At 45.0% G+C, this 14,418-nt stretch overlaps 1 protein-coding gene across 15 annotated transcripts in view; it reads right to left on the bottom strand.

The window, feature by feature from the left end:
- The window catches only part of CCDC77 (coiled-coil domain containing 77), a 47,954-nt gene that overhangs the window by 8,726 nt on the left and 24,810 nt on the right, over positions 1-14,418 (bottom strand). For all 15 annotated transcript variants that reach the window (XR_008670255.2, XM_031001169.3, XM_055357476.2 and 12 more), the window contains 5 exons: positions 11,971-12,113; positions 5,360-5,456; positions 2,904-2,976; positions 1,685-1,773; positions 314-462 (listed from right to left, as the gene is read on the bottom strand). Coding sequence is in view for 14 of the 15 variants with exons in the window: in XM_031001169.3 (XP_030857029.2) it covers positions 314-462; positions 1,685-1,773; positions 2,904-2,976; positions 5,360-5,456; positions 11,971-12,113 (551 nt within the window). In the remaining variant the exon portion in view is untranslated. The remainder of the gene's footprint in view (positions 1-313; positions 463-1,684; positions 1,774-2,903; positions 2,977-5,359; positions 5,457-11,970; positions 12,114-14,418) is intronic.

Below are 14,418 nucleotides of genomic sequence, written 5' to 3'. Positions count from 1 at the left end.
CTGTCGCCCAGGCAGGAGTGATTACAGGCGTGAGCCACTGCACCCGGCCTAAGAACACTTCTTAGCCACCAGAAGCAAGCTAAAACACCAACATGGATTAAAAGGAGCACGTGAAATACTCATCAGCTCTTCAACAGCACGCCTGGAAAAGCGAGGTACTCACCTACGTAGAGGCGGGGGTTTCTGAGGAAGACAGTCTTTTCAAGGCTCCCTTTAGTTCTATGACCCGCTGTTGTTCAAGTACAAAATGTTAACTTTTAAGTCACTCAGAAAAATAAAATACCCGTTAGGTACAGCTTTCTTAGACACTCACTTTTTGGTTAGCTCTTTGATTTTGTTCTGATTTCTCTGGTGCTGAACTTGTATTTCCTCAAGGTGAATCCGTCTGTCCTCGACGAGCCCTTCAATTTGTTCTCGAGAAAGTTTGGTCTGCTCTGCCAGCTGAGCCTGCAGTGCTTCCACCTAGACAGGCCAAAAAGGGGTGAGGAATCCAGCCCTACTTCCACTTACTTCATACCTCTAGGAAAAGTGAGCCTTTCTCCAGAAAAATTAAAAAACAAACACAAACAAAAACATCTCAATCCTAATCCTCTTGTTCATTTCAAGACAAGGTCTTGCTCTGTCCCCCAGGCTGAAGTGCAGTGGGCGTGATCATAGCCCACTGCAGCCTCAACACCCTGGGCTCAAGCAGTCCTCCCTGCCTCAGCCTCCAGGACTACAGGTGTGTACCACCACACCCAGCTAATTTCATTTTTATTTTTTGTAGAGATGGGGTCTCACTATGTTGTCCAGGCTGGTCTCGAACTTTTGGGCTCCAGCAATCAACTTGCCTTGGCCTCCCAAAGTGCTGGAATTACAGGCATTACTATGCCCAGCCCAGTTCCTCTTAACGTCTTATAAGTGGGGTTAGGCTATACAAGAGTAGATTCTTTGTCCAAACGAAACCCAGCATCTACGTCACACAAACAAAGCTACAAAATCCAGTTTTCTTACCCTGTGATTTTTGCCTTTTCACTATCTCCCTTGACTGAGGTCTCCCTTTAAGACACCCTTCCTGCACAGAAGCAAGATGACTCTTTTCTTAGTTTTTGGTTTCAAAAAGCAGAGCAAAATGAATATAATGTAATTTCCTTCTCTGTGTCTGGTCGTCGTGACTCCACGTGGAGATACTGGCCAAAGGTAGCAACTGTCCTTTAAATCAACAGAGATTTAATGCAGTAAGGACAGAAACTTTAGTGCAACTAGATGAGAAATCATGGTTCCAAATGACACACAGCCAGGAGCTAAGAGAACAGTTCATTACTTTCCTAGACTTTGGAACCTAAGCACTAAATAAATGAATATACCATCAAACGTTGATCTATCAGCATAGACAAGCTTCCCTCTGCAATCTCTGCATATCCCTAGGCCAGTGAATTCTTACTTTGCACTGGTTTTGGTGGATGGGGCTTAGTATATTGAATCGAAGGTTCAGAGTAGCACTTTTAGAATGTTCAAATAGAAAAGGATGGTTTTAAAACATAAGCTCTTAGAAATTAGGAACAATCTCAATTTTCTTAACCACACGATGCTTAGATGTAACCTGCGTGCAAGGAGATACTTATCACATGACACTGAGGGTATGTCACATAGAGCTGCACCTGTGGATAAAAGCCATCTTGGTCTGCCAAAATACATTCTTTACCTGTAGGATGAGTGTCTGTATGTCTCTTTGGTAATGCTCAGAACTTTCTTTTCTCTCTCTCGATGGTCTTCTTTTGCTTATTTTAGGATCTAAAATAGAAAACAAAATCCATCAAGAAGATTTTACCCAGCTTTTCTGTGTGCTATTGAAATATCAGCATTTCCCGTGCAGAGGAGTTCAGATTCATTTACCTGTAAGGGTAATGAAGGGGTTCTCACTAATGAATGGATTCGGAAGACAAAGGGAAACATCATAATCATAGTGCTTAACTTTTCAAATAGGAATCTCTATAAGGGAGCTCTGCAGGATGTCACCTAAATAATCATATTCATCTTCTGGCAGAATCAACCACTAAATTTTCCTTAGAATCAGCCACTAAAATAGTTGTGTCTATTTTCTTAGTAAATCCTATTCGATCAGAATAAGGCCAGGTGTTGTGGCTCATGCCTGTAATCTCAGTGCTTTGGGAGGCCAAAGCAGGACAATCACTTGAAGCCAGGAGTTCAAAACCAGCCTGAGTGACATAGTGAGAACCCCTTCCTACACAAAGTAAAATACAATACAATAAGTTAGCCAGGTGTGGTGGCATATGCCTGTCATCCTAGCTACTCAGGAGGTTGAGGTAGGAGAATCGCTTGAATCTGGGAGGCAGAGGCAGCAATGAGCCAAGATCGCGCCATTGCACTCCAGCCCGGGCAACAGGAGCAAAACTCTATCTCAAAAGAAAAAAAAAAAAAAAAAAAGAACTGAGCAAAATTTAATTCCTTGGATAATTCAAGAAGCTCATTAAGACATTAGACCACCAAAGGCATCATTATGAGCATCAATTATCACTGTACAGTAGGAAAACATTTCCAATTGTGTGCGCTGTTTTTTTTTTTTTTTTTGGAGACAGAGTCTTGCTCTGTCGTATAATGGCACGATCTCAGCTCACTGCAACCTCCGCCTCCCAGGTTCAAGAAATCCTCCTGCCTCAGCCTCCCAAATAGCTGGGATTACAGGCGCCTGCCACCACACCCGGCTAATTTTTTGTATTTTATGTAGAGATGGGGTCTCGCCATGTTGGCCAGGCTGGTCTCGAACTCCTGACCTCAGGTGATCCGCCCACCTCAGCCTCCCAAAGTGCTGGGATTACAGGCGTGAGCCACCACGCCCGGCCTGCACTGTGATTTTCAATTCTGCATTGATGAGAATTTCTAACAGGTTATATGGTTGTTACCTGCTTTGAAAGCTGAAGATTCACTCTGCTCACATTCACCTACAGCCTGGATAGCCTTTTGGAGAATGGTGACCTGAAGAAGCAAAAACTGGTATTGAAGTAGCCTTCCTATAAACGTAATATTTTACTTTTCAGCCTTACTTCTGCAGATCAAACACTGTAAGTTAAATTAGTCAAAACTGCTATGATCATATAAGGACGTCATGCACTGACAGACCACACGGGCAAAGCAGCAAACTGGATAAAACCCTGTGTTGACAATAGATATGATCATATAAGGACGTCATGTACATGACAGACCACACAGGCAAAGCAGCAAACTGGATAAAACCCTGTGTTGACAATAGATACGATCATATAAGGATGTCATGCACATGACAGACCACACAGGCAAAGCAGCAAACTGGATAAAACCCTGTGTTGACAATAGATACGATCATATAAGGATGTCATGCACATGACAGACCACACAGGCAAAGCAGCAAACTGGATAAAACCCTGTGTTGACAATAGATACGATCATATAAGGATGTCATGCACATGACAGACCACACAGGCAAAGCAGCAAACTGGATAAAACCCTGTGTTGACAATAGATACGATCATATAAGGATGTCATGCACATGCCAGACCACACGGGCAAAGCAGCAAACTGGATAAAACCCTGTGTTGACAATAGATACGATCATATAAGGATGTCATGCACATGACAGACCACACAGGCAAAGCAGCAAACTGGATAAAACCCTGTGTTGACAATAGATACGATCATATAAGGATGTCATGCACATGACAGACCACACAGGCAAAGCAGCAAACTGGATAGAACCCTGTGTTGACAATATAAACTTAAAAAAGTAGGCCGGGTGTGGTGGCATGTGCCTGTGGTCCCCGCTACTCAGGAGGCTAAGGTGTGAGGATTGCTTGAGCTTAGGAGCTTAAGGCTGCAGTGAGCTATGATCACTCCACTGCACTCCAACCTGGGTGACAAAATGAGACTTTGTTTCTAAAAAAATAAAAATAAGGCCAGGTGCGGTGGCTCATGCCTGTCATCTCAGCACTTTGGGAGGCCAAGGTGGGCGGATCACCTGAGGTCGGGAGTTCGAGACCAGCCTGACCAACATGGAGAAACCCCATCTCTATAAAAAATACAAAATTAGCCAGGTGTGGTGGCGCATGCCTGTAATCCCAGCTACTCAGGAGGCTGAGGCAGGAGAATCACTTGAACCTGGGAGGCAGAGGTTGTGGTGAGCCGAGATTGCACCATTACACCCCAGCCTGGGGGACAAGAGCGAAACTCCATCTTGAAAAATAAATAAATAAATATAAATAAATAAACAAAATTGCAGGGCTATTTAGTAATATATGATTAAAAACAAAAACAAAAACAGCCTGGGGCACAGTCGTGCACCCCTGTAGTTCCGGCTACTTGGAAGGCTAGCTAGAGTGGAAGGATGGTGCTTAAGCCCAGAAGTGTGAGTCCAGCCTAGGCAACATACCAAGACCTCAGCTCTAAAATTTTTTTTTAAATTTTTATTATTTTTTTAAAAGCAGCTCTTTGGTGGGTGTGGTGGCTCATGCCTGTAATCCCAGCACTTTGACAGGCCAAGGTGGGCGGACTGCTTGAGCTCAGGAGTTCGAGACCAGCCTGGGCAACATGGTGAAACCCCATCTCTGCAAAAAATACAAAAATTAGCTGGGTGTGGTGGTGTATACCTGTAGTCCCAGCTTCTTGGGAGGCTGAGGTGGGAGGAGTGCTTGAGCCCCAGAGCGGAGGTTGCAGTGAGCCGAGATTGCGCATTGCACTCCAACCTATGTAACAGAATGAGACTTTGTCTCAAAAAAAAAAAAAAAAAAAGTAGCTCTTGGCCAAAGACCTTTAGAAAACAGAAGTATACATATACAGATATGTATAAAAATGCTCAGGAACTGTTTATAGAAATGAAAAAATAGAAATAGTATACACAGACACATAACTATTTCTATAGGAATGAAAAAAGAGATGGAAGTATATACACCAAACTATTACTAATGGATTATCTCTGGGGTATAGGATTATGAGAACCTGCCACTTTTATATGATAGATTACTATACTCTGTGTTTGTTTTTAATAAAGACCATGGATTACATTTGTAATCAGTATAAACAAAGATTTAAAAAGAAACTTAAGCATCAAAACTTTCTCCCACACACAGTCTGCTCCTGCTTTCCTCTCTGTCTCAGCTAAAACAGCCACCCCTCTGTGCTTCAGGTTTCTAAACATTGAAATGGGGTAAATAATGCTACTTCCCAAGGTTTTTGAAGAAAAATGCTTTAAAAACTCAGGCAAACAAGGCACTGTGATGGCTAATTCTCCATCTGCCTTCTCCAGCGGATACTAACGTTCTTCTGATGATGGGCCTTAGCCTGTGACTTGTAAAGCCACACTTACCATGCTACACCAAAGATTACTTACTTTGTGAGGAGGCTCCTTACAAAAATAGGTCACTTCTCCAGCATCTGTTCCCACAAGAGCCAAGAGATTCTGAATCTTTTTCTTGTCTTCTAGCTCCCTGCAATTCTCATGGAAAGCAAGCACATATTATTAAATGTCCCAAGTAAGTAACCTTTTTCTGTTTAAAGGATCTCCCTTCTATTTTTTTTAAAACAATAGTAACCCCAAATTAAAACAGTAACCTCAAATTAAAATTGAATAGTTTGTATCTAGACTTCAGCTCTACTTCATAAAACATCAGGTATTTCCATTCAGAGAAAAGGGGCCAGGGCACTTCTTAGCTAATTCTTTTTTTTTTTTTTTTTTTTGAGACAGAGTCTCGCTCTGTTGCCCAGGCTGGAGTGCAATGGCGCGATCTTGGCTCACTGCAACCTCCGCCTGCCGGGTTTACGCCATTCTCCTGCCTCAGCCTCCCGAGTACCTGGGACTACAGGCGCCCGCCACTATGCCCAGCTAATTTTTGTATTTTTAGTAGAGACAGGGTTTCACTGTGTTAGCCAGGAAGGTCTTGATCTCCTGACCTTGTGATCCGCCTGCCTCGGCCTCCCAAAGTGCTGGGATTACAGGTGTGAGCCACTGTGCCCGGCCACTTCTTAGCTAATTCTAAAAGGGAACGGTAGTGGCTGCTGAGGGTCACTGCTCAGATCTTGCTCTTCGGGGCTGATGGGCTCATTCTGCCAACTGCCAGGAATGCTGCCTGCTGATAGCTTGTAGTTGAATCCCCAGAGAAGGGAACTGCCTCACCCAAGTTTCTGCCTCTCATTCCTCAGGGACAGCCCATATCCAGTGCCTGGTCAATGAGGAAACACAAAAATCCAATCCCCTTGCTCAGTTCAGGATATCTCTGAAGAGCCATCCCAGCTTCAGAGACCCCTGTCGTGTTGGACGAGGCCTGCTGCAACTGAATCCCAGTTTAAGTTCCCTCACTTCCCAGTAAAATTCCTGCAAGCAAATCTCCACTGTACAGTCTGTTTCCCAGAGAACTCAACCTAAGATAGCTTAGGTCTGGACTGGACCAAGGAAGCAAACGCTAAAAAGGGATTTTGGGCCGAGTGTGGTGGCTCATGCCTGTAATCCCAGCACTTTGGGCTGAGGCAGGCGGATCACCTGGGGTCAGGAGTTCGAGACCAGCCTGGCCAACATGGTGAAACCCTGGTCTCTACTAAAAATGCAAAAATTAGCTGGGCATGGTGGCATGCACCTGTAATCCCAGCTACTCAGGAGGCTGAAGCACAAGAATCACTTGAACCCAGGAGGTGGAGTTTGCAGTGAGCCAAGATTGCACCACTGCACTCTGGCCTGGGCGACAGAGCAAGACTCTGTCTCAAAAAAAAAAAAAAAAAAAAAAAAAATTAATTAAAAAAACAACATAAAAAGGGATTTCAGAGCGACTTGATATGGAGATGGTTTACAGAGCGTGGCGTTTCTAGCAGCAAGGTAGATGGGTAGTCAACAGAGTATAGCTTAAACAATAAAAGATAAGTCAAAGATGGAAAAGAGGCTGAGGGCTGCACCCCAAACAAAATCACAATCTCTGACTCATTTTTCAGGCCCGAGTCCGTTTTTTTTTTCTTTCCGAGGCAGAGTCTCGCTTTGTCACCCAGGCTGGAGTGCAATGGCATGATCTCAGCTCACCGCAACCTCCGCCTCCTGGGCTCAAGCGATTCTCCTGCCTCAGCCTCCCGAGTAGCTGGGACTACAGGCGCATGCCACAATGCCCAGCTAATTTTTGTATTTTTAGTAGAGATGGGATTTCACCATGTTGGCCAGGCTGGTCTTGAACTCCTGACCTCGTGATCTGCCCGCCTCAGCCACCCCAAAGTGCTGGGATTACCAGCCCCAAGTCAGTTTTAAGTCCTAGAGACAATTACCTAAAGAAGAGGCTGGAACTCCTAGAAGGTAAGACCCTGTGACACCACAGAGTAGATATTCATGGTAATGATTCCCCACATCCTCCAAAGGGTCTATAGCCATTTATTCAAGTAACTGTATACTGGGGAAGAGGCAAGACCTGGGCATTTTAAGGACTGCTGGATACAGGGTCTAAGCTGACACTGACACCAGACAACGTGAAGCATCATCATGGCACTGGGGCACGTGGGGACCATGGAATAAATGGAATTGTGGCCCACGCCCAACTCACAGCAGGTCTACTGGATCCACCAAATCAATGGGCATTTCTTCAGCTCCCAAATGCTTAAAATGGACATACTAGGTGGGGGACAGTACCTCCAAATTAGCTTCTTGGCTTCTGGGGCAAGCTAAGTGAAAGCCTCAGAAACTGCCCCTCCCTACCCAGTCAAGGCGATCAATAAAGACCTAAAGAATGCAGAGGTGGAGGTCTTTATGAAAGCCTCATTTCATTCCTCAGTATGACCTATACAAAACCAGATGGATTCTGGAGGATAAGAGTAGACTACTACCCAGTAGGTCCCAATTTCAGTCATTGTGCCAGATGTAGCACCTTTGCTAGAACAGAATTACTTAGTCTCAGGCACATGGTAAGTGGCCACTAATTAGGCAAAGGCATTCTTTCCTACCCCTCAAAAGACCAGAGGCAGTTCACATCATGTGACATGGACAGCAGTGTACTTTTATAGTCTTTCCCAGGGCCATGTTAACGCTTTTACTTTCTGTCAATACAGTATAAAAGAATCTGGGCTGGGCGCGGTAGCTCACACCTGTAATCCCAGCACTTTGGGAGGCCGAGGTGGATGGACCACAAGGTCGGGAGTTCGAGACCAGCCTGTCCAAAATGGTGAAACCCCATCTCTACTAAAAAGTACAAAAATTAGCTGGGCGTGATAGCGTGCGCTGTAGTCCCAGCTACTCAGGAGGCTGAGGCAGGAGAATCACTTCAATCTGGGAGGCGGAGGTTGCAGTGAGCTGCGATCACGCCACTGCACTCCAGCCTGGGTGACAGACTGAGACACCATCTCAAAAACAAACAAACAAACAAAAACAGAAAAAAGAATCTGGATCTGGCTACTCCACAGATGGCCAGTAGCTCACTACTGATGATATCGCATTAGATCAGACGGCGTGAACAAGAAACAGCAAGTGCACGTGGTAAGATATGTGTGCTCGGGAGGGTTGCAGATGAACCTTACGAAGCACATGAGTTAAGTTTTTAAGGCTGTGATCCAGGTATCCCAGGATATTCCCTCCAATGTAAAGATCAAATTATTTCACCTGGTACATGCTACCACCAAGAAGGAAGCACAATGCCCGAAAGGAGACTTCAGGTTCTGGAGACAACATACTCCGCATTTTGGAATACTGCTCTGACCTGTGTATCAACTGACATGGAAGGCGAGCTTTCGGTGTGGCCCAGAGTTGAAAGGATGCTCTGCTGCTTGGGACATATCATTTGGCGGATCCTATGGTGTCTGTAGTGGCACAAGGTACCAGGTGGAGTTTACGGCAAGCACCACGACAAGAATCCTAACAGAGCCTCTGAGAATCTGGAGCGAGACCATGCTGTCTACAGCTGAGAATGACAACATTTGAAAACCAGCTTCTGCCATGCTAGTAGATCCTGCTAAAAACGGAGCACCTGACCGTGGGACACCAAAAACCCACGTGGCGAGGCTGGGCGCGGTGGCTCACGCTTGACATCCCAGCACTTTGGGAGGCTGAGGAGGGCAGACTGCTTGAGCTCAGGACTTCGAGATCAGCCTGGGCAATATGGAAAAACGCTGTCTCTACAAAAAATACAAAAATTAGTCAGGTGTGTTGGCTTGTGCCTGTAGTCCCAGCTACTTGGAAGGATGAGGCAGGAGGATCACCTGAGCCTGGGAGGCGGAGGTTGCAGTGAGCCGAGATTGTGCCACTACATTCCAGCCTGGGTGACAGAGGGAGACCCTATCTCAAAATAAAAATTAAAAAAAAAAAAAAAAGAAACCACGTGGCTAAGTCTTCTCAACAAATGATGTTGAGAAAACTGGACATCCACATGCAAAATAATGAAGTTGGAACCTTACCTAACGCTGTATACAAAAATTAACTAAAAATGGATCAAAGACCTAGACATAAGAGCTAAAATAATAAAACTTTCAGAAGAAAACATAGGAGAAAAGTTTCCTGACAATGAATCTGGCAATGATTTCTTGAATGTGATACCAAAAGCAGAAGCAACAAAATAAAAAAATACATAAATTGAACTTCATAAAAATTAAAAACTCCTGGCTCGGCATAGTGGTTCATTCCTGTAATCCTAGCACTTTGGGAGGCTGAAGCAGGAGGATCACTTGAGGTCAGAAGTTCAAGACCAGCCTAAGGAATATAGTGAGATCTGCCCTGTTTCTACAAAAAAATGAAAAAAAGAAAATAAATTAGCCAGGCATAGTGGTGCATGCCTATAATCCCAGCTACTCCAGAGGCTAAGGCAGGAGGATCACCCTGGCCGACAGAGTGATACCCTGCCCCTGAAAAAAAAAAAAAAAAAGAGGAGAAAATAAAAAGGCAATCTATGGAACAGGAGAAAACATTTGCATGTATCTGTATATCTAATAAAGGTTTAATATCCAGAATATATAAGGAACTTCTATGGCCAGGCACGGTGGCTCACATCTATAATCCCAGCACTTTGGGAGGGTGAGGTGAGGATCACTTGAGCTCAGGAGTTTGAGACCAGCCTGGGCAACATAGCGAAACTCTGACTCTACCAAAAATACAAAAATTAGCCAGGTGTAGTGGCACATGACTGTAGTCCCAGCTACTCAGGAGGCTGACATGGGAGGACAGCTTGAGCCCAGCAGACAAAGGTTGCAGTGAGCCGTGATCACGCCACTGCCTGGGCGACAGAGCAAGACCCTGTCTCAACAACAAAAAAGAACTTCAACTCAACAACAAAAACAACCCAATTATTAAAATGGGCAAAATATTTGAATAGACATTTCTCCAAAGAAGATATATAAATGGCACAAGAAACATGCTCGACATTTAAAAATGCAAATCAAAACCACAATGAGACTCCCTCACACCCATTAAGACAGTTACTATCAAATAAACAGAAAATAAGGCTGGGCACAGTGGCTCACGCCTGTAATGCTAACACTTCGGGAAGCCAAGGTGGGCAAATCGCTTGAGCCCAGGAGTGTGAGACCAGCCTGGGCAAAACGGGGAAACCCCATCTCTTCAAAAGATACAAAAATTAGCCAAGCACAGTGGTGCGCACCCATGGTCCCAACTAACTGGGAGGCTGAGGTTGGGGGGATCATCTGAGCCTGGGAGGTTGAGGCTGCAGTGAGCTGTGATCATGCTGCTGCACTCCAGCCTGGGTGACTGAGCAAGACCCTGTCTCAAAAAAAAAAAAAACAAAAAAAAAAACCACCCAGAAAATAACAAGTGTTGGCCAGGCATGGTGGCTCATGCCTGTAATCCCAGCACTTTGGGAGGCTGAGGCAGGAGGATTGCTTGAGCTCAGGAGTTTGAGACCAGCCTGGGAAACATGGTGAAACCTTGTCTCCACAAAAAAATATATATAGAAGTGCACTGTAATGGAACATGGAGTGTGCTGCTATGTGTATTTTACCCTCTCACTCCCAGCACACACACACACAGAAGTGCACTGTAATGGAACATGGAGTGTGCTGCTATGTGTGTTTTACCCTCTCACTCCCAGCACACACACATAGAAGTGCACTGTAATGGAACATGGAGTGTGCTGCTATGTGTGTTTTACCCTCTCACTCCCAGCACACACACACAGAAGTGCACTGTAATGGAACATAGAGTGCGCTGCTATGTGTATTTTGCCCTCTCACTCCCAGCACACACACACAGAAGTGCACTGTAATGGAACATGGAGTGTACTGCTATGACTCCTTCTTGTGACCATATCTCCCAGGAGCTCAGTTTTTCTCTGAAAAATGACACTTGGCTGAAGAGGGCTTCTTCTCCCAAGTTTACATACCCTCCCTGGGGACAACCTGCATCTTATGACTGGTCAATGTGGGGACACAAAATTCTGAGTCCTTTGCTGCCGAAAGACCACCCTATCCTTAGTGCTCCCTATGGGGGTTGGCTAAGGCTTCTGTTACCACAGTATCCGTTCATATTCTACCTCTGCCCAAATCTGCTCATAGCTATTATTCCAGAGAGCTTCTCCAGTAACCACCCTGAAGGCAAATTTCCATCTCAGAGTCCACTTCCTAGAGAACACAACCTAAGAGAATTAATGTGGAGAAATGTATCTTTTTAAAAGTAATTTAAAGGGCTGGGCATGGTGGTTCACGCTTGTAATCCCAACACTTCGGGAGGCTGAGGTGGGCGGATCACTGGAGGCCAAGAGTTCGAGACCAGCGTGGCTGACAGGGCAAAACCCCATCTCCACTAAAAATACAAAAATGAGCTAGGCCTTGTAGTGCACACCTGTGGTCCCAGCTACTCGAGAGGCTGAGGCATGAGAATTGCTTGAACCAGGAGGTGGAGGCTGCAGTGAGCCAGGAGAGCGCCACTGTACTCCAGCCTGGGCAATAGAGTGATACTGCCTCTAAATCAATAAATCAATGAATGAATGAATGTAATTTAAAGTTAAACTCCAACATTTCCCTTCTCCTATTTGGTACCTGATTCTCAGTCGGTCATTTTCTGAGTAGAGGCGTAAAACATGTTCCCGTTCCTGGAAGAGGCAGACCTGCATATCGCTTAGAGCTTTCTGCAATTCAGCAATCTCTTCCTCCCTCTGCTGCAAATCACATTCAAGTTTATGCTGCAAAAAAACCACAATAAGATAGTTGAAAGACACTGGGTTTCAATGGAGTATCTCTCACTGGATAGGGAGGAGTCTACTCATGTAGAAATATTCCAAAGTAAATAATTTTGCCAATACAGAATTCAAATGACAGCAATAGGCATGTATAGACTGGAGTTTGTTTGTTTGTTTATTTATTTATTGAGACCAAGTCTTGCTCTCTTGCCCAGGCTGTAGTGCAGTGGCACGATCTCAGCTCACTGCAACCTCCACCTTCCAGGTGATTCTTGTGCCTCAGCCTCCCAAGTAGCTGAGATTATAGGTGCATGCCACCATGCCCGGCTAATTTTTGTATTTTTAGTAGAGACGGGGTTTCGCCACGTTGGACAGGCTGGTCTCAAACTCCTGACCTCAAGTGATCCACCCGCCTCAGCCTCCCAAAGTACTGGGATTACAGGCATGAGCCACCATGCCCAGCCTTGACTGGAGTTTAACAGCTACAGGATGAGTGTGAAGTTTGCACTTAACATCAAAGCTCTGACATCTTCCTTTTACGCACTATAGAATCCAGAATGCTGTACGACTCACCTATTCTACCCACACTTTTTTTTTTTTGAGACAGAGTCTCACTCTGTCGCCCAGGCTGGAATGCGGTGGCATGATCTTAGCTCACTGCAACCTCCGCCTCCCAGGTTCAAGTGATTCTTCTGTCTCAGCCTCCCGAGTAGCTGGGATTACAGGTGTGCACCATGCCCAGCTAATTTTAGTAGAGACGGGGTTTCACCATTTTGGCCAGGCTGGCTTGAACTCCTGAGCTCAGGCAATCCACCCACCTTGGCCTCCCAAAGTGCTGGGATTACAGGCGTGAGCCACCACACCCAGCCTATCCACACTTTTTTGGTAATGTTTCCTATATCATAAACATTATTATGACATGCAGGAAAACAAAGATGAAAAGATATGATTCCTGTCTACAGAGCTACGGAATTTCATGGGGAGAGAGGCAAATGATTAAAATAAAATAATTACTTCATGAAAGCATGCATGGTGAAATGGTGTGGGGGAAAGCGTGGCAGGAATAAACATTCTGAGATCTCTTTGGGAAATCAAAGCGCTACCACCCAAGAGCTGACACTTGACAGATGAACAGAAGATGGGCAGAGAGAGAAGCAGACAGTTGGTACTCCAAGAAAAGAGAACCGTAAATAAGAACCATGAGAGAGCCTGATGTTGTCAAAAAGGAAGACAATCTCATCACATGCTACAACACAGATGAAACTTGAGGACATTATGCTAAGTGAAATAAGTCAGTTACAAAAAGAAAAACTACAGTATGATTCCACTCTATTCTAAATAAATCCTGCTCTTTTTTTTTTTTTTTTTTGAGACAGAGCCTTGCTCTGTCGCCCAGGCTGGAATGCAGTGGTGCGATCTCAGCTCACTGCAACCTCCACCTCCTTGGCGATTCTTCTGCCTCAGCCTCCTAAGTAGCTGGGACTACAGGTATGTGCCACCATGCCTAGCTAATTTTTGTATTTTTAATAGAGACAGGTTTTGCCATGTTGGTCAGGCTGGTCTCGAACTCCTGACCTCAGGTGATCCGCCGGCCTCAGCCTCCCAAAGTGCTGGGATTACAGGCACGAGCCACCATGCCTGACAAATCCTGCTCTATTTCTAATTCATAGAAATAGCAAGTAAAATAGTGGTTACAGGGCGTGTGGGGAGAAATGATCTGTTTAATGGGATGGAGTTTTGGTTTTGTAAAATGAAAACGTTCTAGAGATCAGTCACACAACAATGTGAATATACTTAACACGCCAGGCGTGGCAGATCACTTGAGGCCACGAGTTCAAGACCAGCCTGACCAACATGGCAAAACCCCATCTCTACTAAAAAAACAAAAATCAGCTGGGTGTGGTGGCGCACCCTATAATCCCAGCTACTTGGGAGGCTGAGGCAGGACAATCGCTTAAACCCAGGAGGCGGAGGTTGCAGGGAGCTGAGATGGCACCACTGCACTCTAGCCTGGGTGAAAGAGCCAGACTGCCTCCAAAAAAAAAAAAAATATATATATATATATACACACACACACACACACACACACACACACACCCACACACCCACAGACACACATACACACACACATAAACACTTAACACTACTCAACTGAACACTTAAAATTGGGTAAGGTCATTAAAAATAATTTCATAAAGGCTGGGCGCAGTGACTCACGCCTCTAATCCCAACACTTTGGGAGGTTAAGGTGGGAGGACGGCTTGAGCCCAGGAGTTCAAGACCATCCTAGACAACAGAGCGAGATTCT

This window comes from Gorilla gorilla, chromosome 10 (assembly GCF_029281585.2).
Source record: "Gorilla gorilla gorilla isolate KB3781 chromosome 10, NHGRI_mGorGor1-v2.1_pri, whole genome shotgun sequence".
Lineage (NCBI taxonomy): Eukaryota > Metazoa > Chordata > Mammalia > Primates > Hominidae > Gorilla > Gorilla gorilla.
The sequence above is the reverse complement of the archived record's forward strand: the minus strand, read 5'-3'. Positions and strand labels throughout refer to the sequence as shown.